Below are 25,617 nucleotides of genomic sequence, written 5' to 3'. Positions count from 1 at the left end.
CTGGAGGGATGGCCTTGGAGGACCGGAGGCTGAGGGGTCTCTGCAGGCAGTGCCCGCCCTTCTCATGTCCCAGGGTTGTGGTCTGGGACCTCAGGGGCTCAGGGGTGACTCCTCCCACACTTGGTCAGCCTTGCTCTCTGCTAAGGAAATCTTCACTCCTCCCCACACCCGAATCTCTGCGAGGCCTCAGTTCCTAGAAGGCTGCTGGACACGGGCCTGCAGTGGGAGGCTGCCACTACCCTGGCAGGAGACACCTGTCCCCTCACCCTCCCAGCTGTGGGTGAAGTCCCTGAAACTGACAGGGAAGCCCCACAGCCTGTGACCCCTCAGGCCCGCTACAGAGATGGTGCGACTGTCAGGGGGGTTCTGCGTGGAGGCCGGCTGAAGAGTCCCCTGGTGAGAGGCTTGGGTGGCCCATCCAGCAGGGCTGGAAGGGAAGAGCACACGGCTGGGCAGCTGAGAGGGCACAGCCCTGACAGATTAGCGGGGGTCGGGACCAGCTGGAGAGCGCTGCCAGGCGGCCAGGAGCACCCGGGCCTTGTCCTGTGCTGGTTTTGCAGCTCCAGAAAAGTCCCCGTGGCTGGTAGCTTTGGGGGACTGGGCAGAGTGTGGACTCCTGCGGGGTCTGCTCCTGACGCCCCATCTCTGTGTGTTTCTGGGTGAGAGCCCCCGCAGGCCCTACTGGGTGAGCCATGGGCGGCAGCAGAAGGGGGACGGCCCCAGCGACCTGACCCTGGGCTGCCCCCTCCCCCTGCCTGGACGGCAGCAGGGCTGCACCAGCTGCCCCTGTTGGGGGCGCTCTGCACTCCAGTGTGTGTGTATGTGTGTGTAAGAGATGAGACAACCGTTTTCTCCTGGCTCCTAGGGCCACCCCACAGTGGTCCCTCTTGGGGGACTTCTCCAACTCAAGCTCTTTCTACTTGGTCTTGCCTTGGTTTTAATATCCGTGGCCTCAAGATTTCATCCCCGTCTAAGCAAACATGTGACCTGTAGTTTCTGCACTGTGAAGTTTTCTTTCATCATCTGATGCGTATCTTTTTAGTGGCTTGATCTAGCAAAAATGCATGACAGAGGCAGAGACTCGGAAGGGATGAGGGTCCCATCCAAAGGTGCACATGTTTCAAAAGCCGCGAGCCGCACGGATGCTGGATGTGTATTTTAAATCCTATTTTGCTTGATTTGGCCGGGATTTTCTCAGAGACGTGTTTGTCCCTGTCCTTGCACTGCCACCTACTGGCAGGTAGCAGATTATCAGCTGTTAAAGTGCCTGTTTCTTAGGCAAGGCTCACATTTACAAGAACATTGCCAGGTTTGGGTTTTATTGAGAAAAGCGCCACGGCTCCTCTTTCAGACTGATATTCTGTGACTTTAGGTGGCTTGATAATTGGTTTAAAGCGTCAGCCAGGAGAGCAGCCCTGCTGCAGGTGGCGGCTGTGGTCCTAGGGAGGCGTCCAGAGGTCCAAAGTACCAGCGCCATCACAAGGCCCCGAGCATACAGCTCTGCTGAGTGCACCAGGGAGACCTGGACAGCTTCCAGGACCAGAGAGTCCCATGAGGGGACCGGCGGGGAGCAGGCTGTGTGTGGCTTCTATGACCCCCATCCCAGGGAGTTCCTCCCCGTCGGCTCAGGCCTGGCTGGGGCCCAGCAGGAGAGGCTCGGTAAGGTCCCCCCTGGCGGCTGGACCCAGGGGTAAGCCTATTGGGTTCCCACAGCTCCTCCTGCCCATGGGGCCCATTTAGGGGTACGCCTCCTCCACCCCACCCCACCTGACTACTCAGATGCCTTCTCAAGCCCCTTTTCCCCTATGGATCTTCAGCAACGCAAAGGAAGACTGGGCAGGTTTCACGGGGACCCTGAAGGTTTGCTGACGTCTCCATACACTAACCATAGCTTTCGGTCTGGCCTGCTGAGATGTCTGGTCCTTCTGGTTTCTCACTGCACTGCAGCAGAAAGGAAAAGGTTACGAGGACCGCACAGCTGGCCAGCAGTGAAATCCAAGCCAGCTGAGATGCCCAAAGATGCGGAGGCACTCAGGCCTCATACACCGAGAACCAGCGTGCACCTTCAAGCTTCTTCCAGAGAGAAAACGCCAACCCTGTGCTGAACCGGGTAAGTGGGTTTTGTTCCCCCAAGTAAACCTTAGAGCTAGCCTCGGTACTCTGGTTCACCACACTGGAGTCCTTGTCCTGGGTTATAACAGCACTCTTTTTCTCTGTCTTGGGGTCTTCCTGAATAATTAAAAGAAAGTGCTTCTAACGGAGATAATGAGCAGCCATTGCTTATAGCCTTAAAGCTCATCGCCCATGTCTGCTATGTTGATGGTGGCCGAGGGTCTGACAGCCTGATGAGCTGACCAGCCTCGACAGAGCAGAGGGGTTATTTCTCTTAAAGTGGGGTGCGGTTCCTGTGCCCGCCAGGCTGAAACAGTGGAGATGCAGCTGGAAGCTAGCAGACTGCGCTTCCCAGATCTGCTAGGAACCACTGTGTCTGAGTGTGGGTGTTCTGCCCAGTCTCGGAACTGGAGAGCTTGGTCACTTTCCTGGATGGACATTTATCAATGCTTCTTGTAGGGTTACTGTTTAGATGTACCTACTTAACCTTTTGGTCAAGCTTGTTTGTTCTTGTTTGATAGCTGTTACACTACTGGTGATGGCCAGAGCCCAGAACCCACCTCCGTGCCCTCAGCTTGACAAGAAATCCTTCAAGGCAGACAGGGCCTCCAGCCCCTTAGATCAGACAGAGCAAGTGCGCCTCGGTCTCCACAGGTAGGGCCAGCACCCCTACTCAGCAGGAAGCAGTCATAGAAGATGGACCTTTATCCTTCTGTACCCCTTAAAGATTTTTGGGGACCATGTCTCTCAGCAGGATAGTACAAGGAGCACAGTTGGGGCCAGAAACCACTCTCCCTCCATTCACCTGAATTTGGGCTGCACCCCCGGTTCGATCTGCCCTTCCAGTATGCTAGGAGAAGCAGAAATAATAACAAAGCTCCAGGCCAGAGACGTGTGTCAGAGCTTGGAGCCTGACTTCAGTAACTTCCCCTCCACAAAGACCTCATTAAAGTTCCCTGCGGGTGGACGGCACGAATGTGCTTCAACCAGAGCGCACTCCAGGATGGCCAAGGGGCTCGTGATGTGCTGGGGTCACTCAGCACTCTGGAAGTTACTCCGGCCAGCCAGTGAGAGCACCGGACTGGGGCACACATTTATGAAATTCCAAAAGCCTGATTGGTCTGTGTGCTTTTATTTTCCTGGGGTCCCAGCACCACCTTCCTATTTACATCGCCTTTCTCTCTGCGGGCACGGACTCTCCTGCACGAGTCTTCCTGCCATCTCCAGTAACCACGTGCTTTTCCTCTTGCCATCTGATGTACACCTGCGGCTCTTTGCTGGAACGATGCAAAGGCCTGGGATCTGTGGGTGGGATCTCACACAGCATCAGCTGGGGGAGGGCTTGGAAAGGGTGGGAGACACCGACTGGAGGAGCCTGGCAGTGCTGCACTCTCGGGGAGCTCGGGAGCGGAGCAGACTGCGCTGCTGAAGTCTCGTGCTGGAGACCTGGGACCTGGCTGCAGGCACCGTGTGTTTCGGTCCGGCAGGGAGCTCGGCTGCATCTTGCAACTGCCCATTCTGACTCTGCTCGCCAGATAGCTTTCCTCTCGGTGTCAAGGACCCAGTCCAAGCTGCAGCCCATCCTTGTCTGTCTGTCCCTCCCTTCCCCTATGTCCGAGCTTTTCTCCTCATCCCACTTCCTGCTATGCTCTCACCTGACCTCCTGACCATTTTTTCTGGCCCAAATGTGCCAGGACAGAGGTCACAGAGGCCAGGGATATAGCTCAGCAGCACAGCACCTGCCTGGCAAACAAAGGTCCTGAGTTTGATTCCTGATACAGAAAGAAGGAAGGAAGGAAGGAAGGAAGGAAGGAAGGAAGGAAGGAAGGAAGGAAGGAGACTGGGGCTGAATGGCAGACCCCTTTTGAGTGTTGTTCTGGAGATGCAGCCTGGGCTGAGTGCGGGTGCTCGGAGGCACTGAAAAATCGGGACGGTGGTGCTGTCTGCTCAGGTCAGCCATGCTGCCTCCAGCTGCTGAGCCACGGGTGCTCCCTGGGGGCCGCTGGAGTTGACTGTGACTGCTGCATGGTCATGAGTGCAGCCTGCTCCCTGCAGCTCGGGCACCAGATGCCCCGGTCCCTGGGCTGCCAAGGCACCTAGCCGGCTGTGTGCGAGGGAAGCACCCTGTGTGCTGCCTGCCAGGGCCCTGGCGAGAGTCTCAGGCTTGCTGCTTTCTGCTGGGGTCTCTATTGCATCCCAAGTGTGAGTAGTCCTGGGGTCCTTGACTGGGGAAGCGCTGTCTTCTAGCCAGCAGAGACTTCAGCTCCTCCCCAATTTCCTGGTGCCCTTGCTGAGCGGGAGGAGGCCCACGTTCCCTGTGGTCCCCAGGCCTCTCTTGGGAGCTGCTGCCCAGGTCTGTGCACATTACGTTGGGCAGGTCAGCGACGGTCTCCCTGGCCACCTCCAGAAAGGTCTCGTCTTCCGGGTCATAGGCCACCTCAGCCTGCTCTGCAGCACCAGGCATGGTTTTCACACCCCGCCACTTTGGGGTGTCAGAGGCTCGCTCCACATCGTACCCCTCCTCTGGGTCATAGGGCCTGTCATCTTTCTCCTCCTCCTGAGCGTCACTGCTTATGAAGTGGCCAAACTGCTGGACAATGGGATCGAGGACAAGTGCTCCTGACAGCCCAGCCTGGCCCTTGGCTTTGCCGTCCTGCTGGGGAGGTGGGGTCGGGCCAGCAAGGTCATGGGGAGGAGGCGCCGGGGAGGAGCTCCCCTTGAAGAGTCTGCAGGAGGAACCGCAGTGGCGAGGCTGGGTTCGTAGGCCTCGAAGGGACAGGTGAAGCTGCCTCAGGAGCTGGCACTGCTGTGGCAGGAGTGGTGATGCTGTAGGTGGCCCCTGGGGAGAGTGTTTTCCAAACAGGGGCCTCAGAGAGAGGCAGCAGAGCTGCTGGGGTCCCCACAGCTGCAGAAGAGGGCTGGCTTTTCGGGGGCTTCCTCTTGGACCATGGGGCTGCAGGGAGGCGGTGACGGCCTGGCGTGTCCAGGGGGGCCTTCTCATGTATTCTGTCCAGCTCCACAGGCTCTGGAAGGTGTTTCTGTTTCTCACTGATGACCAACCCAAGGAGCGGATTTGGACGTGGTGACTCAAGGCCTGAAAAACAAAGTATTAGTAAAATTTTAAATCAAAATCTAGGTTTTGGCTTCACAAAAAGGGCTTTCAAGGGAAATATTTAAGAGGTAGAGAAAGATTCTGAGACTAAAGCAAAGCCATAGCAGATTGCAAAATATCCAGGTGGGTCCAGTCCCTCTGTGTCTCCAACAGTTGCAGACAAAGCCGGCGCAGGAGTGCAGAGGAGGGCAGGAGGCCACGCGCACACAGTGGTCACTGCTCGTCCGCCCGAGGAGCCGCTCTTTGATTTCCTCTTCGGCACAGGGGCTTCACATAGGCTGAGCAGTGCTGTGCCCTGAGCTGCATCCCCTCTTACGCTGGGATTCTCAGAGCGAAGCCCCAACCTGGCCCTTCATGTCCTCACCACGTGTGAGGGTGGAAGCAGCTGTCTTGGGTCTAGTATAGGAGCTCAGCAGGTACATAAGGCAGAATATACCGAACTAAGCAACAAAGGACCAGGCCACCTTGGCTAGCGGTGACCAGTGAAGTATTCATCTGTTCCTGGTGATGGAATTAAAATTGAGAGAAAAAATGAAGCCATCTGAAATGGGTGCATGCTTCGGGTTTTGGAAGCAGTTCAGACTGCTCTATAAACACAGTGTGCTCATTAAACCGGTTCTCAGAAACTGGTACAAAAGGACACATCACAGGGCGAAGACATGGGGAGGTCTAGCTAAAGGCATCTGAATGTGATCCTTGCTTGAAATAGAATTCCTACAGGCATCGAAGTTGAAGCGACTTAGATCAGAGGTTCACACTGCAGTGCACACCCCTCGACCCTAAGCTCAGGATGAACAGAGTAGGAACATTGGTGTGTGAACACTGCTTTTCTGGATGTTTCAAAAGCGGGGATCTGGCAAACCTGCCTTCTGCTCCAATGTGGGACAAGCTGGTCCTCTGGACCACAGGGAAGGCAGGTCTCCTGGACAGTCTGGCCCTGCTTTATCCATGTGGGATTTACTGGGAGCCGGGAGGCCATGTGCAAAAATGAGAAGCTGTGTTGCATCAGGAGACACAGTGCTGGGTTTGCTGGTGTTCGCGGCAGTGCCTGCAGGGGTACAGGACAGATGGTGTGCACAGATGAATGTGGAGAAGTCAAGTGTCCTTCATACCCTCAAACAGGCCATCCCACCCAAAGAAGTACCTACTACGCGTGGCCCCCAATCCTGAAGGTATACTAAGCACGGAGATGACCTGACACATGGCAGCTGGCCCCACTGGCCAGTGAGGTCGCACACTGAAGGAGCTGAGCAGGTGATAGCCTCGTGCTCAGCTGGGGAGCAGAGCCATTTTCCTGCACAGCAGCTGTCAGTCAGTGCAGAATGCACCGTGGTGTTTCAGCGGTAACCCGTGCCTTCTGGAGCCAGCAGGGATAGGTATCATTAAGCCCCTTGTGGCCCTCTAACAGCAGCTCTGGCTGGGAGGGAGCCTGCTGGGCTACAACAGTGGATGATCAGGAAGTGAGAGGCCCGTGCCTCCTGCGCAGCCGTGCCTGACAGTGGCTTGAGGTGGGGTGGGGAGCCCCGCGCTGGCCCTGTGCAGGAGATTTAGTAACTGCTCCCTCAGTGGCTCTGCTGCAGTGGGCTCCTGGTCTTCTCCCCACGGTGTCTGAGTAGCACAACTCTGGGCCCTGGTTGGTGCCAGCAGACTCAGTGCCATGGTCACCACCAAGCCCAGAGGTGATCCCTCATGATGTGTGTGACGTAATGCCAGCCCTAAGTGTCCTCCAGAGCTGGGGGGCAGCATCTGTGGAAGTAACAGCTGTGAAGAGAAGGATGGACTTCCTCTGCCTCCACACTGGGGGACCTGGGCATCTGTCAGGGGCTGGGGGGTTTTGGTCAAGCAGCACAAAAGTGACACCCTCCACTGGTGCAGGTCAGTGTTAGGGCTCCTGTCTAGATGCCCCCCAAAGCCTTATTGTCGGGAGTGTCTAGAGCACTCTGAACTCCGGGAAAAGGCACACATACACCAGATCGGGACACGGGGGGTGCAGCGCTCGGAAAAGAAACAGAAGAGACGGCAATTGCAACTGCCTGCACTGCACTGCACCCCCAGTCTTTATTCTAGGATTCTTATATAGTAAACCGGATCAATTCACAGAGCACAGACAATTAACTAGAGAAAAAGCATTCCTTGTGACAAGCTACAATGTGACAGACTACAATGTTCATCTAAGTTAATCAACATCAATTCTTCTAGCCCCTCTAGCCCAGGAGGAAATTCATTAGCCCAAGAATGTTGTTAATTATGTTGTTGCTAGTGTCACAAAAGGTGGTCGGCCACTTCCTCATGACTCTGTAAACAAAGCCAGGTCACACAACATGGTTTCAGAGGGTGATAAGAACTTCACTGAGAACAGGCATTCCTGTCCCGCCTCTGTCTCACATACCGGGGGCTATTGTTTACTGCAGGTCCGAGGGGGCCTAGGGCCTTCAAAGTGACTCCACATCCCCCACACCTTATGTCATCACAGGTAGAGCTTTTCAAAGGCGGGGATCGAGGTGTGTGGTGCTGGGATCCAGGTGCCCCCGCCCTGGGAATGAGTGCTCCCTGAGGGCAGGTAGCCCGGTTGGACTATCAGGGACGGGAAGAGAGCTGTCATTGCTGGTTACTGCTGCTGCTTTGCTGCCCTCTGCCCATTTCTCTTCCGCGATGCCCTCTGCCATGAGCCACCCTGCCTTGGAACCAGCTGCCTATGGACAGAAACCTCTGCAACCTGTGAGCTAAACAAACCTTCCACCTTTAACTCTGGATGTGGGGCATTTTGTCTCAGCTATGAGAAAAGTAACGAAACAGTCGGAATGGCTCTTCCCATGCCAACCACACCAAAATGATCACAGGCCTTCTTGGATGTGGGGCACACGGCCACTCACGTATTCCACACTTGAGATGAATACTAGGGCCACGTATCAGCTAATCAAAGGACACAGCCCATTGGACTGGAAGCCTGAACACCGCCAGGCTTTCCTGAAGCAGAAGTAGTTGTAAAACCATTACCAGCCTTGGGCTCTTACTCCAGGAACAGAGTTCAGTGTTTTCAGCTGTAAGAAACGGAAATTTAAAGCAGTCCATTTTTGAAAATACAGTCTTTAACTTTGAGTGAAAAGCTACTGCTGGACAAAACTTGCCTGCAGATGAGTCCAAGGTTGTGCACCCCAAAGGCCCCCAAACAAAGGGAGAAAGAGTGGATGAGAGAGTGGGCTCCCTACACGCTCTGATTGGAAAAGTCCCGCGGCTAAGCAGTTACCATCTGTGGCGGTGCCTATAAACTCACAAAGGGTTTTAGAGGAAGTGAACCAAATCTGGAGAGACTGTTAGGGGCGTGATGTAGCTCCATCTCCCCCAAAGGAGCATACAGCGAAGGCCGAAATGAGATGAGGAGATGAGCGGTGTGATTTTAGGGCTCTGGGGGGACCGAAGTCCTCTCCCAGAGTTCTGACTCTGTGGTTACAACGAGGGATAAGACAAAGAGCTTCTCTGGGCCTCCCCTATCTATTGGGTCCAAACAAAGGGCGGGGATCCTGAGGAAAGTGGGGGATGGGGGGTGGGGAATGAGCAGGACCTAGGGAGTCCCTTCCAAGACGTCACCAAGCAGTTAATTATGCCAACTTAGGAGAACAGTCTCATCTCCAGGACGACATTTACGTTATGGTAGGAGTGAGACTGCAGGTGTGAGGGGACTGCAGCCTTTGTCCATGTCAGGTGTCCTCAACTGTGGCTTCATCTGTGGCATCACAGGCCACTGCAGGCCTCAGCCAGGACCAGTGGTGATTTATAGAGGTTCACTCACTAGAAATCAGCTCCCATCACCAGGCAAGAGGCCTACCTAACCCTGTTGGAAGACTCGACAGATAAAACACAGAAAGCCAATCAGTTCATTTTCAGTCCTGCTCAGAGCTGCTTCATACCTGTCTCCAACAGACTGTGACCCCTAGACTCAGCCAGCAAAGAGCTGGGGGAAAGAGCTCTGTGCCAGGCAATCAAGTGTGCCGTGCCTGCCCCAGGCCTGCCCACCTGCCTGCTAGGCTGGCTCCGGCTCCTGAAAGATTGAGAAACAAAGTCTCACTCTTGCCCCTCTCCCAAAGGTCGGCAGCCTGGTCTGTTCAATACACATGATCAAAGAGAGGGGGTTTCTGCACCATGGGGTCCGATGCTGGTAGAGAAGAGAAAGCCCGCTCTGCCTGGGTGTGTCCTTACACGGAAGCTGCGGGAAAACCTGAGACTTTCGGGAGGAGCAAAGTGAACACAGAAAGAAAAGCAGGAGTCGCAGCAACCAGCTAAGCCCGCCAAGGGCCAAGCGAGGCAGTAAAACTGGATGTTAAGAGCCTCCTGGACAGCTGCACATGCCGCAGGCTGACCATGCTGTGTGAGAAGTGTCCCGGGCTCCACGGAGCCTGGAGTCCTGATCCACCAGTCCTTTCCCTGAGGGAGTTGCTCAGAAATGAGCTAAGTGTTTCTCCAGGTACGGAGGAAACCTCCACAGAGCGTGTCAGGTACACAGGAAACTCAGGCGTGGTGCTCAGCCAAAATGAGGAATAAATTAGGCCTAGGAAAAATAAAGCAGATGAAAAATTCTCCACAGTGCAGAGAGCCTTCCTGGACCTCACTGCAGTCTGGGAAGTTTATATTTCTAATCCGATGGAAAACTTAATTCCAATAAATTAATTCTGGTCTACCATTTCCAGTGCAACTCACAATGAGAATAAAGACACAGAGACATATTTCTAGTTGGGAGGAGCCAACGGGTCCTACCAGTGCCAATGAGAAAGGTGCATAGGAACAAAGGCATGGGCCAAGGGCCAAGCCGAGATTTTATTAACTCATAGGGAAGGATTGGCCGAGGATGTGTGACTGTGGGAGAGTAGAAATTATGTGAGCGCTGTGAGCCAGGCAGGCTAAGAGACCTCAATTCACCTCTGTAATACATAAAGGAGGACAGAGAGGGCAGAGAGCAGGACATGCAAGAGGACAGAGGGGAGGACAAGCAGGAGGGCAGAGAGGAGGACATGCAGTAGGGCAGAGAGCAGGACATGCAGGAGGACAGAGGGGAGGACAAGCAGGAGGCCAGAGAAGAGGACATGCAGGAGGGCAGAGGGGAGCATATGCAGGAGGGCAGAGGGGAAGATATGCAGGAGAGCAGAGGGGAGGACATGCAGGAGGGCAGAGGGGAGGACATGCAGGAGGGCAGAGGGGAGGACATGCAGGAGGGCAGAGGGGAGGATATGCACGAGGACAGAGGGGAAGATATGCAGGAGGGCAGAGGGGAGGATATGCACGAGGACAGAGGGGAAGATATGCAGGAGGGCAGAGGGGAGGATATGCACGAGGACAGAGGGGAAGATATGCAGGAGGGCAGAGGGGAGGATATGCACGAGGACAGAGGGGAAGATATGCAGGAGGACAGAGGGGAGGATATGCAGGAGGGCAGAGGGGAGGATATGCAGGAGGGCAGAGGGGAAGATATGCAGGAGGGCAGAGGGGAAGATATGCAGGAGGACAGAGGGGAGGATATGCAGGAGGGCAGAGGGGAGGATATGCAGGAGGGCAGAGGGGAAGATATGCAGGAGGGCAGAGGGGAAGATATGCAGGAGGGCAGAGGAGAGGACATGCAGGAGGGCAGAGGGGAAGATATGCAGGAGGACAGAGGGGAGGACATGCAGGAGGGCAGAGGGGAAGATATGCAGGAGGGCAGAGGAGAAGATATGCAGGAGGACAGAGGGGAGGACATGCAGGAGGGCAGAGGGGAAGATATGCAGGAGGACAGAGGAGAAGATATGCAGGAGGACAGAGGGGAGGATATGCAAGAGGGCAGAGGGGAGGACATGCAGGAGGGCAGAGGGGAGGATATGCACGAGGACAGAGGGGAAGATATGCAGGAGGGCAGAGGGGAGGATATGCATGAGGGCAGAGGGGAAGATATGCAGGAGGACAGAGGGGAGGATATGCAGGAGGGCAGAGGGGAGGATATGCAGGAGGGCAGAGGGGAAGATATGCAGGAGGACAGAGGGGAGGATATGCAGGAGGGCAGAGGGGAGGATATGCAGGAGGGCAGAGGGGAAGATATGCAGGAGGACAGAGGGGAGGATATGCAGGAAGGCAGAGGGGAGGATATGCAGGAGGGCAGAGGGGAAGATATGCAGGAGGACAGAGGGGAGGACATGCAGGAGGGCAGAGGGGAAGATATGCAGGAGGGCAGAGGGGAAGATATGCAGGAGGACAGAGGGGAGGATATGCACTAGGGCAGAGGGGAGGATATGCAGGAGGGCAGAGGGGAAGATATGCAGGAGGACAGAGGGGAGGACATGCAGGAGGGCAGAGGGGAAGATATGCAGGAGGACAGAGGGGAGGACATGCAGAAGGGCAGAGGGGAAGATATGCAGGTGGACAGAGGGGAGGACATGCAGGAGGGCAGAGGGGAGGATATGCAGGAGGGCAGAGGGGAAGATATGCAGGAGGACAGAGGGGAGGACATGCAGGAGGGCAGAGGGGAAGATATGCAGGAGGACAGAGGGGAGGACATGCAGGAGGGCAGAGGGGAAGATATGCAGGTTGACAGAGGGGAGGATATGCAGGAGGGCAGAGGGGAGGACATGCAGGAGGGCAGAGGGGAGGATATGCAGGAGGGCAGAGGAGAGGACATGCAGGAGGGCAGAGGGGAGGACATGCAGGAGGGCAGAGGGGAAGATATGCAGGAGGACAGAGGGGAGGACATGCAGGAGGGCAGAGGGGAAGATATGCAGGAGGACAGAGGGGAGGACATGCAGGAGGGCAGAGGGGAAGATATGCAGGTGGACAGAGGGGAGGATATGCAGGAGGGCAGAGGGGAGGACATGCAGGAGGGCAGAGGGGAGGATATGCACGAGGACAGAGGGGAAGATATGCAGGAGGGCAGAGGGGAGGATATGCATGAGGGCAGAGGGGAAGATATGCAGGAGGACAGAGGGGAGGATATGCAGGAGGGCAGAGGGGAGGATATGCAGGAGGGCAGAGGGGAAGATATGCAGGAGGACAGAGGGGAGGATATGCAGGAGGGCAGAGGGGAGGATATGCAGGAGGGCAGAGGGGAAGATATGCAGGAGGACAGAGGGGAGGATATGCAGGAAGGCAGAGGGGAGGATATGCAGGAGGGCAGAGGGGAAGATATGCAGGAGGACAGAGGGGAGGACATGCAGGAGGGCAGAGGGGAAGATATGCAGGAGGGCAGAGGGGAAGATATGCAGGAGGACAGAGGGGAGGATATGCACTAGGGCAGAGGGGAGGATATGCAGGAGGGCAGAGGGGAAGATATGCAGGAGGACAGAGGGGAGGACATGCAGGAGGGCAGAGGGGAAGATATGCAGGAGGACAGAGGGGAGGACATGCAGAAGGGCAGAGGGGAAGATATGCAGGTGGACAGAGGGGAGGACATGCAGGAGGGCAGAGGGGAGGATATGCAGGAGGGCAGAGGGGAAGATATGCAGGAGGACAGAGGGGAGGATATGCAGAAGGGCAGAGGGGAAGATATGCAGGAGGACAGAGGGGAGGACATGCAGGAGGGCAGAGGGGAAGATATGCAGGTTGACAGAGGGGAGGATATGCAGGAGGGCAGAGGGGAGGACATGCAGGAGGGCAGAGGGGAGGATATGCAGGAGGGCAGAGGAGAGGACATGCAGGAGGGCAGAGGGGAGGACATGCAGGAGGGCAGAGGGGAAGATATGCAGGAGGACAGAGGGGAGGACATGCAGGAGGGCAGAGGGGAAGATATGCAGGTGGACAGAGGGGAGGATATGCAGGAGGGCAGAGGGGAGGATATGCAGGAGGGCAGAGGGGAAGATATGCAGGAGGGCAGAGGGGAAGATATGCAGGAGGACAGAGGGGAGGACATGCAGGAGGGCAGAGGGGAAGATATGCAGGAGGACAGAGGGGAGGACATGCAGGAGGGCAGAGGGGAAGATATGCAGGTGGACAGAGGGGAGGATATGCAGGAGGGCAGATGGGAAGATATGCAGGAGGACAGAGGGGAGGATATGCAGGAGGGCAGAGGGGAGGATATGCAGGAGGGCAGAGGGGAGGATATGCAGGAGGGCAGAGGGGAGGATATGCAGGAGGGCAGAGGGGAGGATATGCAGGAGGGCAGAGGGGAAGATATGCAGGAGGACAGAGGGGAGGACATGCAGGAGGGCAGAGGGGAAGATATTCAGGAGGACAGAGGGGAGGACATGCAGGAGGGCAGAGGGGAAGATATGCAGGTGGACAGAGGGGAGGATATGCAGGAGGGCAGAGGGCAGGATATGCAGGAGGGCAGAGGGGAAGATATGCAGGAGGGCAGAGGGGAAGATATGCAGGAGGGCAGAGGGGAAGATATGCAGGAGGGCAGAGGGGAAGATATGCAGGAGGACAGAGGGGAGGACATGCAGGAGGGCAGAGGGGAGGACATGCAGGTGGACAGAGGGGAGGATATGCAGGAGGGCAGAGGGGAAGATATGCAGGAGGACAGAGGGGAGGATATGCACGAGGGCAGAGGGGAGGATATGCAGGAGGGCAGAGGGGAAGATATGCAGGAGGGCAGAGGGGAAGATATGCAGGAGGACAGAGGGGAGGACATGCAGGAGGGCAGAGGGGAAGATATGCAGGAGGGCAGAGGGGAAGATATGCAGGAGGACAGAGGGGAGGACATGCAGGAGGGCAGAGAGGAGGACATGCAGGTGGACAGAGGGGAGGATATGCAGGAGGGCAGAGGGGAAGATATGCAGGAGGACAGAGGGGAGGATATGCACGAGGGCAGAGGGGAGGATATGCAGGAGGGCAGAGGGGAAGATATGCAGGAGGGCAGAGGGGAAGATATGCAGGAGGACAGAGGGGAGGACATGCAGGAGGGCAGAGGGGAAGATATGCAGGAGGATAGAGGGGAGGACATGCAGGAGGGCAGAGGGGAAGATATGCAGGTGGACAGAGGGGAGGACATGCAGGAGGGCAGAGGGGAGGACATGCAGGAGGGCAGAGGGGAGGATATGCAGGAGGGCAGAGGGGAAGATAAGCAGGAGGACAGAGGGGAGGATATGCAGGAGGGCAGAGGGGAGGATATGCAGGAGGGCAGAGGGGAAGATATGCAGGAGGGCAGAGGGGAAGATATGCAGGAGGACAGAGGGGAGGACATGCAGGAGGGCAGAGGGGAAGATATGCAGGAGGACAGAGGGGAGGACATGCAGGAGGGCAGAGGGGAAGATATGCAGGTGGACAGAGGGGAGGACATGCAGGAGGGCAGAGGGGAGGACATGCAGGAGGGCAGAGGGGAGGATATGCAGGAGGGAAGAGGGGAGGATATGCAGGAGGCCCGAGTGGAGGATATGAAGGAGGGCAGAGGGGAGGATATGCAGGAGGGCAGAGGGGAGGATATGCAGGAGGGCAGAGGGGAAGATATGCAGGAGGCCCGAGCGGAGGATATGCAGGAGGGCAGAGGGGAAGATATGCAGGAGGCCCGAGCGGAGGATATGCAGGAGGGCAGAGGGGAGGATATGCACGAGGACAGTGGGGAAGATATGCAGGAGGACAGAGGGGAGGATATGCAGGAGGGCAGAGGGGAAGATATGCAGGAGGGCAGAGGGGAAGATATGCAGGAGGGCAGAGGGGAGGACATGCAGGAGGACAGAGGGGAGGATATGCAGGAGGGCAGAGGGGAGGATATGCAGGAGGGCAGAGAGAAGGACATGCAGGAGGGCAGAGGGGAGGACATGCAGGAGGACAGAGGGGAGGATATGCAGGAGGGCAGAGGGGAGGATATGCAGGGCAGAGGGGAGGATATGCAGGGCAGAGGGGAGGATATGCAGGAGGGCAGAAGTGAGGATATGCAGGAAGGCACAGGGGAGAACATGCAGGAGGGCAGAGGGGAGGACATGCAGGAGGGCAGAGGGGAGGATATGCAGGAGGGCAGAGGGGAGGACATGCAGGAGGACAGAGGGGAGGATATGCAGGAGGGCAGAGGGGAGGATATGCAGGGCAGAAGGGAGGATATGCAGGAAGGCACAGGGGAGGACATGCACGAGGACAGAGGGGAAGATATGCAGGAGGGCAGAGGGGAGGACATGCAGGAGGACAGAGGGGAGGATATGCAGGAGGGCAGAAGGGAGGATATGCAGGGCAGAGGGGAAGATATGCAGGGCAGAGGCGAGGATATGCAGGAGGGCAGAAGGGAGGATATGCAGGAGGGCACAGGGGAGGACATGCAGGAGGGCAGAGGGGAGGACATGCAGGAGGGCAGAGGGGAGGACATGAAGGAGGACAGAGGGGAGGATATGCAGGAGGGCCGAGGGGAGGACATGCAGAAGGGCCGAGGGGAGGATATGCAGGAGGGCCGAGGGGAGGACATGCAGGAGGGCAGAGGGGAGGATATGCAGGAGGGCAGAGGAGAGGACATGCAGGAGGGCAGAGGGGAGGACATGCAGGAGGGCAGAGGGGAAGATATGCAGGAGGACAGAGGGGAGGACATGCAGGAGGGCAGAGGGGAGGATATGCAGGAGGGCAGAGGGGAAGATATGCAGGAGGGCAGAGGGGAAGATATGCAGGAGGACAGAGGGGAGGATATGCAGGAGGGCAGAGGGGAGGACATGCAGGAGGGCAGAGGGGAGGATATGCAGGAGGGCAGAGGGGAGGACGTGCAGGAGGGCAGAGGCGAGGATGTGCAGGAGGGCAGAGGGGAGGACATGCAGGAGGGCAGAGGGGAGGACATGCAGGAGGGCAGAGGGGAAGATATGCAGGAGGACAGAGGGGAGGACATGCAGGAGGGCAGATGGGAGGATATGCAGGAGGGCAGAGGGGAGGACGTGCAGGAGGGCAGAGGGGAGGATGTGCAGGAGGGCAGAGGGGAGGACGTGCAGGAGGGCAGAGGGGAAGACGTGCAGGAGGGCAGAGGGGAGGACGTGCAGGAGGGCAGAGGGGAAGATATGCAGGAGGACAGAGGGGAGGACATGCAGGAGGGCAGAGGGGAGGACATGCAGGAGGGCAGAGGGGAGGATATGCAGGAGGGCAGAGGGGAAGATATGCAGGAGGGCAGAGGGGAAGATATGCAGGAGGGCAGAGGGGAGGATATGCAGGAGGGCAGAGGGGAGGATATGCAGGAGGGCAGAGGGGAAGATATGCAGGAGGCCCGAGCGGAGGATATGCAGGAGGGCAGAGGGGAAGATATGCAGGAGGCCCGAGCGGAGGATATGCAGGAGGGCAGAGGGGAGGATATGCACGAGGACAGTGGGGAAGATATGCAGGAGGACAGAGGGGAGGATATGCAGGAGGGCAGAGGGGAAGATATGCAGGAGGGCAGAGGGGAAGATATGCAGGAGGGCAGAGGGGAGGACATGCAGGAGGACAGAGGGGAGGATATGCAGGAGGGCAGAGGGGAGGATATGCAGGAGGGCAGAGAGAAGGACATGCAGGAGGGCAGAGGGGAGGACATGCAGGAGGACAGAGGGGAGGATATGCAGGAGGGCAGAGGGGAGGATATGCAGGGCAGAGGGGAGGATATGCAGGGCAGAGGAGAGGATATGCAGGAGGGCAGAAGTGAGGATATGCAGGAAGGCACAGGGGAGGACATGCAGGAGGGCAGAGGGGAGGACATGCAGGAGGGCAGAGGGGAGGATATGCAGGAGGGCAGAGGGGAGGACATGCAGGAGGACAGAGGGGAGGATATGCAGGAGGGCAGAGGGGAGGATATGCAGGGCAGAAGGGAGGATATGCAGGAAGGCACAGGGGAGGACATGCACGAGGACAGAGGGGAAGATATGCAGGAGGGCAGAGGGGAGGACATGCAGGAGGACAGAGGGGAGGATATGCAGGAGGGCAGAAGGGAGGATATGCAGGGCAGAGGGGAAGATATGCAGGGCAGAGGCGAGGATATGCAGGAGGGCAGAAGGGAGGATATGCAGGAGGGCACAGGGGAGGACATGCAGGAGGGCAGAGGGGAGGACATGCAGGAGGACAGAGGGGAGGATATGCAGGAGGGCCGAGGGGAGGACATGCAGAAGGGCCGAGGGGAGGATATGCAGGAGGGCAGAGGGGAGGACATGCAGGAGGGCAGAGGGGAGGATATGCAGGAGGGCAGAGGAGAGGACATGCAGGAGGGCAGAGGGGAGGACATGCAGGAGGGCAGAGGGGAAGATATGCAGGAGGACAGAGGGGAGGACATGCAGGAGGGCAGAGGGGAGGATATGCAGGAGGGCAGAGGGGAAGATATGCAGGAGGGCAGAGGGGAAGATATGCAGGAGGACAGAGGGGAGGATATGCAGGAGGGCAGAGGGGAGGACATGCAGGAGGGCAGAGGGGAGGATATGCAGGAGGGCAGAGGGGAGGACGTGCAGGAGGGCAGAGGGGAGGATGTGCAGGAGGGCAGAGGGGAGGACATGCAGGAGGGCAGAGGGGAGGACATGCAGGAGGGCAGAGGGGAAGATATGCAGGAGGACAGAGGGGAGGACATGCAGGAGGGCAGATGGGAGGATATGCAGGAGGGCAGAGGGGAGGACGTGCAGGAGGGCAGAGGGGAGGATGTGCAGGAGGGCAGAGGGGAGGACGTGCAGGAGGGCAGAGGGGAAGACGTGCAGGAGGGCAGAGGGGAGGACGTGCAGGAGGGCAGAGGGGAAGATATGCAGGAGGACAGAGGGGAGGACATGCAGGAGGGCAGAGGGGAGGACATGCAGGAGGGCAGAGGGGAGGATATGCAGGAGGGCAGAGGGGAAGATATGCAGGAGGGCAGAGGGGAAGATATGCAGGAGGGCAGAGGGGAGGATATGCAGGAGGGCAGAGGGGAGGATATGCAGGAGGGCAGAGGGGAAGATATGCAGGAGGCCCAAGCGGAGGATATGCAGGAGGGCAGAGGGGAAGATATGCAGGAGGCCCGAGCGGAGGATATGCAGGAGGGCAGAGGGGAGGATATGCACGAGGACAGAGGGGAAGATATGCAGGAGGACAGAGGGGAGGATATGCAGGAGGGCAGAGGGGAAGATATGCAGGAGGGCAGAGGGGAAGATATGCAGGAGGGCAGAGGGGAGGACATGCAGGAGGACAGAGGGGAGGATATGCAGGAGGGCAGAGGGGAGGATATGCAGGAGGGCAGAGAGAAGGACATGCAGGAGGGCAGAGGGGAGGACATGCAGGAGGACAGAGGGGAGGATATGCAGGAGGGCAGAGGGGAGGATATGCAGGGCAGAGGGGAGGATATGCAGGGCAGAGGGGAGGATATGCAGGAGGGCAGAAGTGAGGATATGCAGGAAGGCACAGGGGAGGACATGCAGGAGGGCAGAGGGGAGGACATGCAGGAGGGCAGAGGGGAGGATATGCAGGAGGGCAGAGGGGAGGACATGCAGGAGGACAGAGGGGAGGATATGCAGGAGGGCAGAGGGGAGGATATGCAGGGCAGAAGGGAGGATATGCAGGAAGGCACAGGGGAGGACATGCACGAGGACAGAGGGGAAGATATGCAGGAGGGCAGAGGGGAGGACATGCAGGAGGACAGAGGGGAGGATATGCAGGAGGGCAGAAGGGAGGATATGCAGGGCAGAGGGGAAGATATGCAGGGCAGAGGGGAAGATATGCAGGAGGGCAGAAGGGAGGATATGCAGGAGGGCACAGGGGAGGACATGCAGGAGGGCAGAGGGAGGACATGCAGGAGGACAGAGGGGAGGATATGCAGGAGGGCAGAGGGGAGGACATGCAGGAGGGCAGAGGGGAGGACATGCAGGAGGGCAGAAGGGAGGACATGCAGGAGGACAGAGGGGAGGATATGCAGGAGGGCCGAGGGGAGGACATGCAGAAGGGCAGAGGGGAGGATATGCAGGAGGGCAGAGAGGAGGACATGCAGGAGGGCAGAGGGGAGGACATGCAGGAGGGCAGAGAGGAGGACATTCAAGGAAGGCACAACGGACGATATGTAGGGGGACAGAGTGCACGATATGCAGGAGGGCAAGGGGAGGATATGCAGGGCAGGGAACATGACGTCCAAGAGGGCACAGAAAAGGTCACGCAGGAGGGCAGAGGGGAGGACATGCAGGAGGGCAGCGAGGAGGCCATGCAGGAGGGCAGAGAAGAGGACATGCAGGTCCGAGGAGGACATGCATAGGGCAGAGGGGAGGATATGCTGGCGGGCCGAGAGGAGGACATGCAGGAGTGCAGAGAGGAGGACATGCAGGAGTGCTGAGGGGAGACATGAAGCAGGGCAGAAGGGGAGGAAGGGGCCATGATGTCTGCTGGCTTCCAGTCCTGAACCCTATGTGCCCTCTGTGGGAGGGAGAGGAGGAGAAGACCCTGGCGCAAGGCCTGAGATTCCCTCTCCAACTTAGCAGCACCTTATTGCCCTCAGAGAGGTGGACAGAGAGGTCCAGAAGCAGGGGAGGAGTCAGAGGAGGAAAGGACCGCAGGCCTCAGCTTCCCTTGCACCTTGCCACCCACCCTGGCCAGCAGATGTAAGCCTGTGGGCAGCTGGGAGGGCAGGGACAAGGCCTCGAGTTTCTGTCCTGCCTTTCCTTGAGGCTGATGGGATGTGCCCTGCCATCCCAAGGTGAGGAAATGGGGCAAGGGGGCATCTCTGCCCTTTGGATGAAGCTCCAAGTGTGTCCCTTTTGCGTGCTGTAGTCTGGGTGTCCATCAGTTTTGAATTGGTGCTGTGTGTTCTCACAGCACAGCTGCTGAGCAGAAAAGGTAGGAAGAGCAGAGCTGGACCTGCCGCCTCTGTGCACAGAAACAGGCATCCCAGATGGTCCCCTGAGCTCCTCCTATCCCTCAGTTCCCTTCGAGTGACACAGGACACAGCAGCTATAACTGCGGACCCCGCCCTCCCCACGCCCACTGTGTTCCCTCTGTCAGTACACCGGGTCTCCTCAGCACCCCCTGGAGCTCAGGGGTGGTCTTTCTACCCTGGATGCACAGATAGGGGTGAGCTGGGTGGAAGCCAAACACCCCGCTGGCTTGGCCGCATCAAACCCTCTGTTGCTTTCCTGCACTGTGGTACGGACGCTGCAGGACACGCTTTGGCGCAGTGGTGTGCAGCAGCTGCCCTGTGCCCACACATTTCTCTGAGTACTGTCCCTCTGTAGAAGAGCTGTGGCAGAGCTGCCAGTCCTGGTGGATCTTTGAGAAAGGGCATCCGATGACATAAAATTCACCTCTCAGCCCACCTACAGTGTATGAGGATGCAGCAGCTGATTCCCTGAATTTACCTGTGATCCTGTTTCCCATCTTGGGCCTTTTGGGGTCTCAGTTGACCCCGGCACCCACCTGCCTCAGTGCCTCCCCTAAGTGCTGTGCTGCAGGCTGAGCAAGAGGGCAGTACAACACTATCTGCACTCTGGAATCAGGGCGCCCAACCTGCTGGTGCATGATGAAGGGACAGAGAGTGCTACAGAGGTGAGAGCATCTGCGAACCTGACCTGCAAACCCGTTCCCAGCAGGGAAGATGTGTCCTGAGGGTTCCAACTCAGATATCAGCATGTACAGGTGTGGGGGCACACACCTGTAAGTTCCAGCACTTGAGGCTGAGGCAGGAGGATCACTGTGAGCTGGAAACCGGCCTGGACTACATGGTAAGTTCAAGGCCAAACCGAACTACACAGCAAGATCCTGTCTCAAAAAGAAAAGTCTAGGCTTTAACGTCAGACCAGGAGACCGAGAAACAAGGACAGATCCAAGCTGTGTGATCTAATCTGGGGATTTGCACACTAGCCTGAGGGCTTTTCATTTCACCACAGCAAACCTGGGCTGGGGTCCCAGCCTGAGCACTGCAGAGGAACTGGGGCCCTGGACCCCTAGCGCCAGACTGTGGCTCGCCCTTCAGCAAGGACGTTCACTGTGGCATCTGTGGGCAGCAGCAAAACACTGTCCAGACTGAACTGCCCACTCCTGCGGTGTGCAGTGTGTGAAACCCACAAGTCCCAAGCTTGGTGGATTCCTAAGAGTTGTACCAAAGGCCTCTGAAGAGGACTAACTGCCCCGAGCACGCCAGAGCAGCAGTGACTTTACCTGCAGGAAGCTGGGGCTCTGTGCAGGGCTGTGACACGCTGATGTCACGCAGTGGTGAATCTGCATCTGGATCTGGCCTTGGAGACCTGGGTTTGCTGCACATGATACAGACACTCTCCAGAGCCTGGCCCTGCGCGCAGCGGGACACTCAGGCCCGCACCCCACCGGAGTGCTAGCAGTGAGGCTCATACAACTCTTTGGGAAACACTGTGAGGAAGGACCACGAGCAGGGATGAGACCCAGGACACATATCTGCCTCGGGCTGATGGTGATCCAGAACAGTTCCCTTGACGGGCTGTTACCTAGGTAATGGCCTATGCTGCGTCATGAGATCACAGAACCAACTCTGGATCAACTTCAAAAACAAAAGGCAAAATATGAGGAGAGGGAGCCAGGCGGGGCAGCACACACCTGTATCCCAGCACGCGGAGGGAGGCCCAGGTGAATGAGACAGATGTGTGATTTTAAGGCTCCAGGAGGACCAAAACCCTCTGTAGACCTCTGAAGGTCCAGACCACGCAGAGCTCAAGACTGTGGGCCAAGACAGGGAATGTCTCTGGGCAGCCCATATTTCCCTAATATTCAAACGAGGAAGGGGCTAGAGTGGAAAATGCAGGAAACCTGAGCAGGAACCTGGGCGGGGCCCATGGGCCCTCCAAGCAACAGATTATACCACTCAGGAAGAACCATCCCAGGAGAGAGCCTCCAGGTGGTCTCGGCTGTGGCCCATCTTGCCCCCCAAGGTGTCTCCTCAGCCTCAGTGTGGCCACGCCCAGGCCACGCCACAGCCCTGCAGGTGTATTCAGCTCCAACAGCTCCAACGTGGGTGTAGTTTTTAAACAAACTTCCTGCGCTGCACCGTTAGAGTGTTCTTTCTGAGCCCCTTGTGCGAATGCTGCAGCCCACAGCTGGGTCCCCAAGACCAAATGGTGGCTCCGGTGAGACAATTTGGAGTCACAAAGTTGAGGCTTAACCAGGTGAAAGTCTGACAGGAGGCCCTGGGCCTGGAGGGACGTAAGAGGCCCTGGCAGAAGGTGGGGCTGATGTGGTTAAGACAGGAGCGCAGGGATGACAATTAAAACGCAGGTGCCCACAGGGACTCCAGAAAACCAGTGATGACTCCTCAGTACCACCGTCACCAAGGCGGCAGGGACGCATGCTGTGCACAGGCGAGGGCTCCAGGAGGGACACCTCCCAGCCGAGTCCCCAGCCCCAGTGGCGCCCCATGAAGTCTTGGGCCAGCTTTGCGGTCCAGGCTCTGAGCTGGGGCATGGGGCCTCGGTGTGTGGCCTCCAGCTGTGACTCCTCACAGAGCACTGGCCCACAAGGAGCAGCACGCCTGCCCATGCCTGCTGACCAACCCTAAAACTTGTCTGAAGGTCCAGGCCACACAGCCACCAGGCGCCCCTCACGCTTCCCCAGGGAACATCACATCAGCGGGACACAGGGTTCTGCACCAAAGCCAAGTCTCCGTGAAACATCGGCTAACGTGGGGCAGGTCAAACTACAATGCTGAAGACAGGAAACTGGGGATCCTCCCTTAGTAAACGAGCATTACCAGTGGACACCACGTTTTCAGGCAGTTGCTCTTAACATGTCCTCCCTTCTGGTTTGCAGTGGCCAGGACCTTGCAGCCTCAGTGTGCGGCACACACACGGCGAGCGTGGCAGGGCAGAGAGGCTCAGAGACATGGCGCCCCCTACCTCACTGTCTCTGTGCCTGCAAAAGAACAGGCGGGCAGCCAGGAGCCTGGGACGGCCGAGGCGAACTGCGCTGAGTCGGCTGTCACACAACTGGACCAGAGATACCGCAGTGGCGGGTAGCTCTCACCAGCATTGCTGAGGGTGGCAGATGTGACAGCCATGGCCAGGAGGGAAAGGGCATGAAGGCAGTGACCCCTGGCAGGGAAAAGAGGCACTGAGCCAAGGAACACATGCAAAACACACAGGACCTCAAACCCAGGCAGAGGGGCAGGTGTTGGCATAGTAACTGGCAGAGTAAGCCATGGGAGACCACACGTGTCACCCCAGAACTCTGGGAGGCTGAAACAGGAAGGGCATGAGCTCGAGAAGAGCCTGGGCACAGACCGGCCTGGGGTGGGCTCAGTGCTCAGTGCTCAGTGCTGAGCCCCGCAGTCAAGTCTGAGTCCTGCAGGAAAACGCAGCAACATTCATAGGAGGTCAGGAAGTGTTTGTCCTAAGGGCTCTTTTGGGCCCGTGGCACTGAGCAGGAATCTGAGTGAAGGACACTTCCTTGTGGGCCACCCTAGGCCACAGGCCTTGTACGGCCAGCAAAGCTGCCTCTGGCAGAGGGAGGACCCCTCTGGGCTCTGGCTTTCTGTTCACCGCCAGTCGGCCATGGGCAGGGCCACCCCTGCGCACTCCCAGGGCTGCCAGGTACTCACAGGCAGGGCCGTCCTTGTGGGCTTCTCACCGCTGCAGCTTGAAGTCTCCTCACTTCCGCCCTGGCTCCCCTGCTTGGCACAGGCACTCTGCGTGCCTGGCCCGCTGCTCCTGCGTTCTATGTCGTCAGCACCTCTGGGTCTGCGCCCAGGCTCCTGGTCATCGGTGGCTTCTGCAGTCCCCTTGTGCTGGATCCCTGTTCTTCTCCAAGGGCTGCCCTCGAGCCTCAGAAACACCCAGGAACCACTCCTCACAGCGGTCACAGAAGATCACCACCCTGAGAGGACAAAGCGGTGTCTCAGGACGGGGAGGGAATGGCGACAGTCACTGCCCAACAGGCTGGGAGGCCAAACCGGCCCAAGCGCAGGTCAGTGACGTGTGCGTCCTTCCCCTCCCTTTCAGTCACATGCAACCAGCCTGCTCCGTCATTTTCTCCACCGGAAATTTTTCACAGTGAATTTGTGGCTTGTGCGTGTGCCTGCACACAGCAGCAACACTGCGCCACCAACAGGTCCACAGGGTACCCGAGCCTCCCGGGCACCTGTGCCAGCACAGACCACACGGGCACCATTGGGTCTGCGCTCTGCAGGGTCTGGGCTGCCCGGCCCCTGCCCTGGGTATCTGGAACGGCAGATGCGCCCACACCACCGATGCAACAGCCCTGGGTGCAGGTGGCTCTGGGATGGAGCAATGAGCTCTGCCCGCCGTCTGCTGCTCAACACTGGAACTAAGCAAAAAGTGTTGCTGGTGGCAGCAGCGTGGAGGGCTGGTGGCAGGCAGTCATCTGCACTCCAGCTTCTGTCTCTCCCCCAGGGACTGTGCAGCTTTTTCCAGTCTAACTGTGTACCAATCCCACCCGATGGAGACGGAGAGTACTCTGCCTGGTAGGACCCTGACTTTTTCTGAAAGCCAGCAGGAACCTCCCCGCCTGTCACTCTGACCCACCTGTTGCTGAGAGGCTGGCAGCAGACGCAGGACATGGCGTTGGGGTCACAGCCCTCGCCCTCAGGCTGAGGTCTGCCCAGGTGCCTGGGGTCTTTGTCTTCAGGTCCCCACATCATTGCTGCCTCCAATGCATGCGCTCTGTCATCTGTTGCTGCCTGGCTCACAGCCCTCTGGGCAGCCTCGGTGTCAGTGTCCAGCTTGCGGGGCAGCGCACTGTGGCCGGCACTGCCTGCCTCGGCCTCTGCAGTGTAGCTGGGGTGCCCCTCCCTCAGCGGTTTTCTTAGGTGACTGGGGACACCCTGCAGCCACCCCACTGCTGCTTCTGGCTCTGGCTTTCCTGGAAGGTGATCCTGACGTGCTCCCAAAGGGAAGCCATCGCCATCACTGTCAGAGGTGCTGCATGGCTCAGCCCATCCTCTGGCCTTCTTAAAAGGGGCGGGGCGTTCCTTCGCACAGCAGGAGCTGGGCACTGGTCCCCTCTTCATTTGGAGGCTGCTCTCAACGCACCCTCCCAAGGCGCTTTGCACAGGGGTCACCAGACAGGACACTGGCTCTGTGGACTCTTCAAGGGACACAACCACATCCTTTCCTGGTGGCCACACTGTGCTCAGGAACTCCCTGGCCAGCTCCCTGCGCCCTGGCCTCCTGCTGTGGCGCAGGGAGGGGCTGCACAGCCTCTGCCTGGCAGGGTTCCCCTCCGTGTCCCCAGCGCCCTTCTGCTGTGGGGCCAGGATTCTCCGGCTCCCCCAGGTCTTCCTGAATTCTTTCCTCAGGGGCTTGCTGGCCTCAGATGTGTCCTCACTGCTCTGGTCCCGACATCATCCATGCCTGGAGAGGGAGGCAATCACACCTTGAGCACAAACCCCGAGTTCCTCCTCGGGTGCACCCTGGTGCCTGGTGCCTGCTTGGGGGAAATAGGAACAGCAGGAAATCAAACGGATCCCTACTGGGAAAGGTGCAGCTGTACATGAGCTGTAGGCTGCTGACCTCCTTACCTAAGCAGTGGCTGTGAGGCAACCCTGGGCGACTCTCAAACTTCAGGAATATAGCAAGTGCTCAGTGGAGAACAAT

At 58.1% G+C, this 25,617-nt stretch overlaps 1 protein-coding gene across 1 annotated transcript; it reads right to left on the bottom strand.

Annotated features, from left to right (window-relative positions):
* Positions 1–1,228: 1,228 nt before the first annotated feature.
* LOC134475931 (death-inducer obliterator 1-like) lies at positions 1,229–23,869 on the bottom strand. The gene is made up of 2 exons (XM_063248050.1): positions 23,604–23,869; positions 1,229–5,206 (listed from the first exon to the last, which is right to left on the bottom strand). Exon 2 carries the CDS (start codon positions 5,111–5,113, stop codon positions 4,271–4,273), a length of 843 nt encoding a protein of 280 aa, XP_063104120.1. The 5' UTR covers positions 5,114–5,206; positions 23,604–23,869; the 3' UTR covers positions 1,229–4,270.
* Between the last annotated feature and the right edge of the window lie 1,748 nt (positions 23,870–25,617).

The sequence above is a fragment of the Cavia porcellus genome, unplaced genomic scaffold, assembly GCF_034190915.1.
Source record: "Cavia porcellus strain 051 isolate PalLab524CR breed Dunkin Hartley unplaced genomic scaffold, mCavPor4.1 scaffold_5, whole genome shotgun sequence".
In the NCBI taxonomy this organism is placed as follows: domain Eukaryota; kingdom Metazoa; phylum Chordata; class Mammalia; order Rodentia; family Caviidae; genus Cavia; species Cavia porcellus.
The sequence above is the reverse complement of the archived record's forward strand: the minus strand, read 5'-3'. Positions and strand labels throughout refer to the sequence as shown.

Excerpts from the sequence above, each read along its gene's own strand:
- LOC134475931 (XM_063248050.1), bottom strand. The coding sequence starts at position 5,113 with ATGAGAAGGCCCCCCTGGACACGCCAGGCCGTCACCGCCTCCCTGCAG.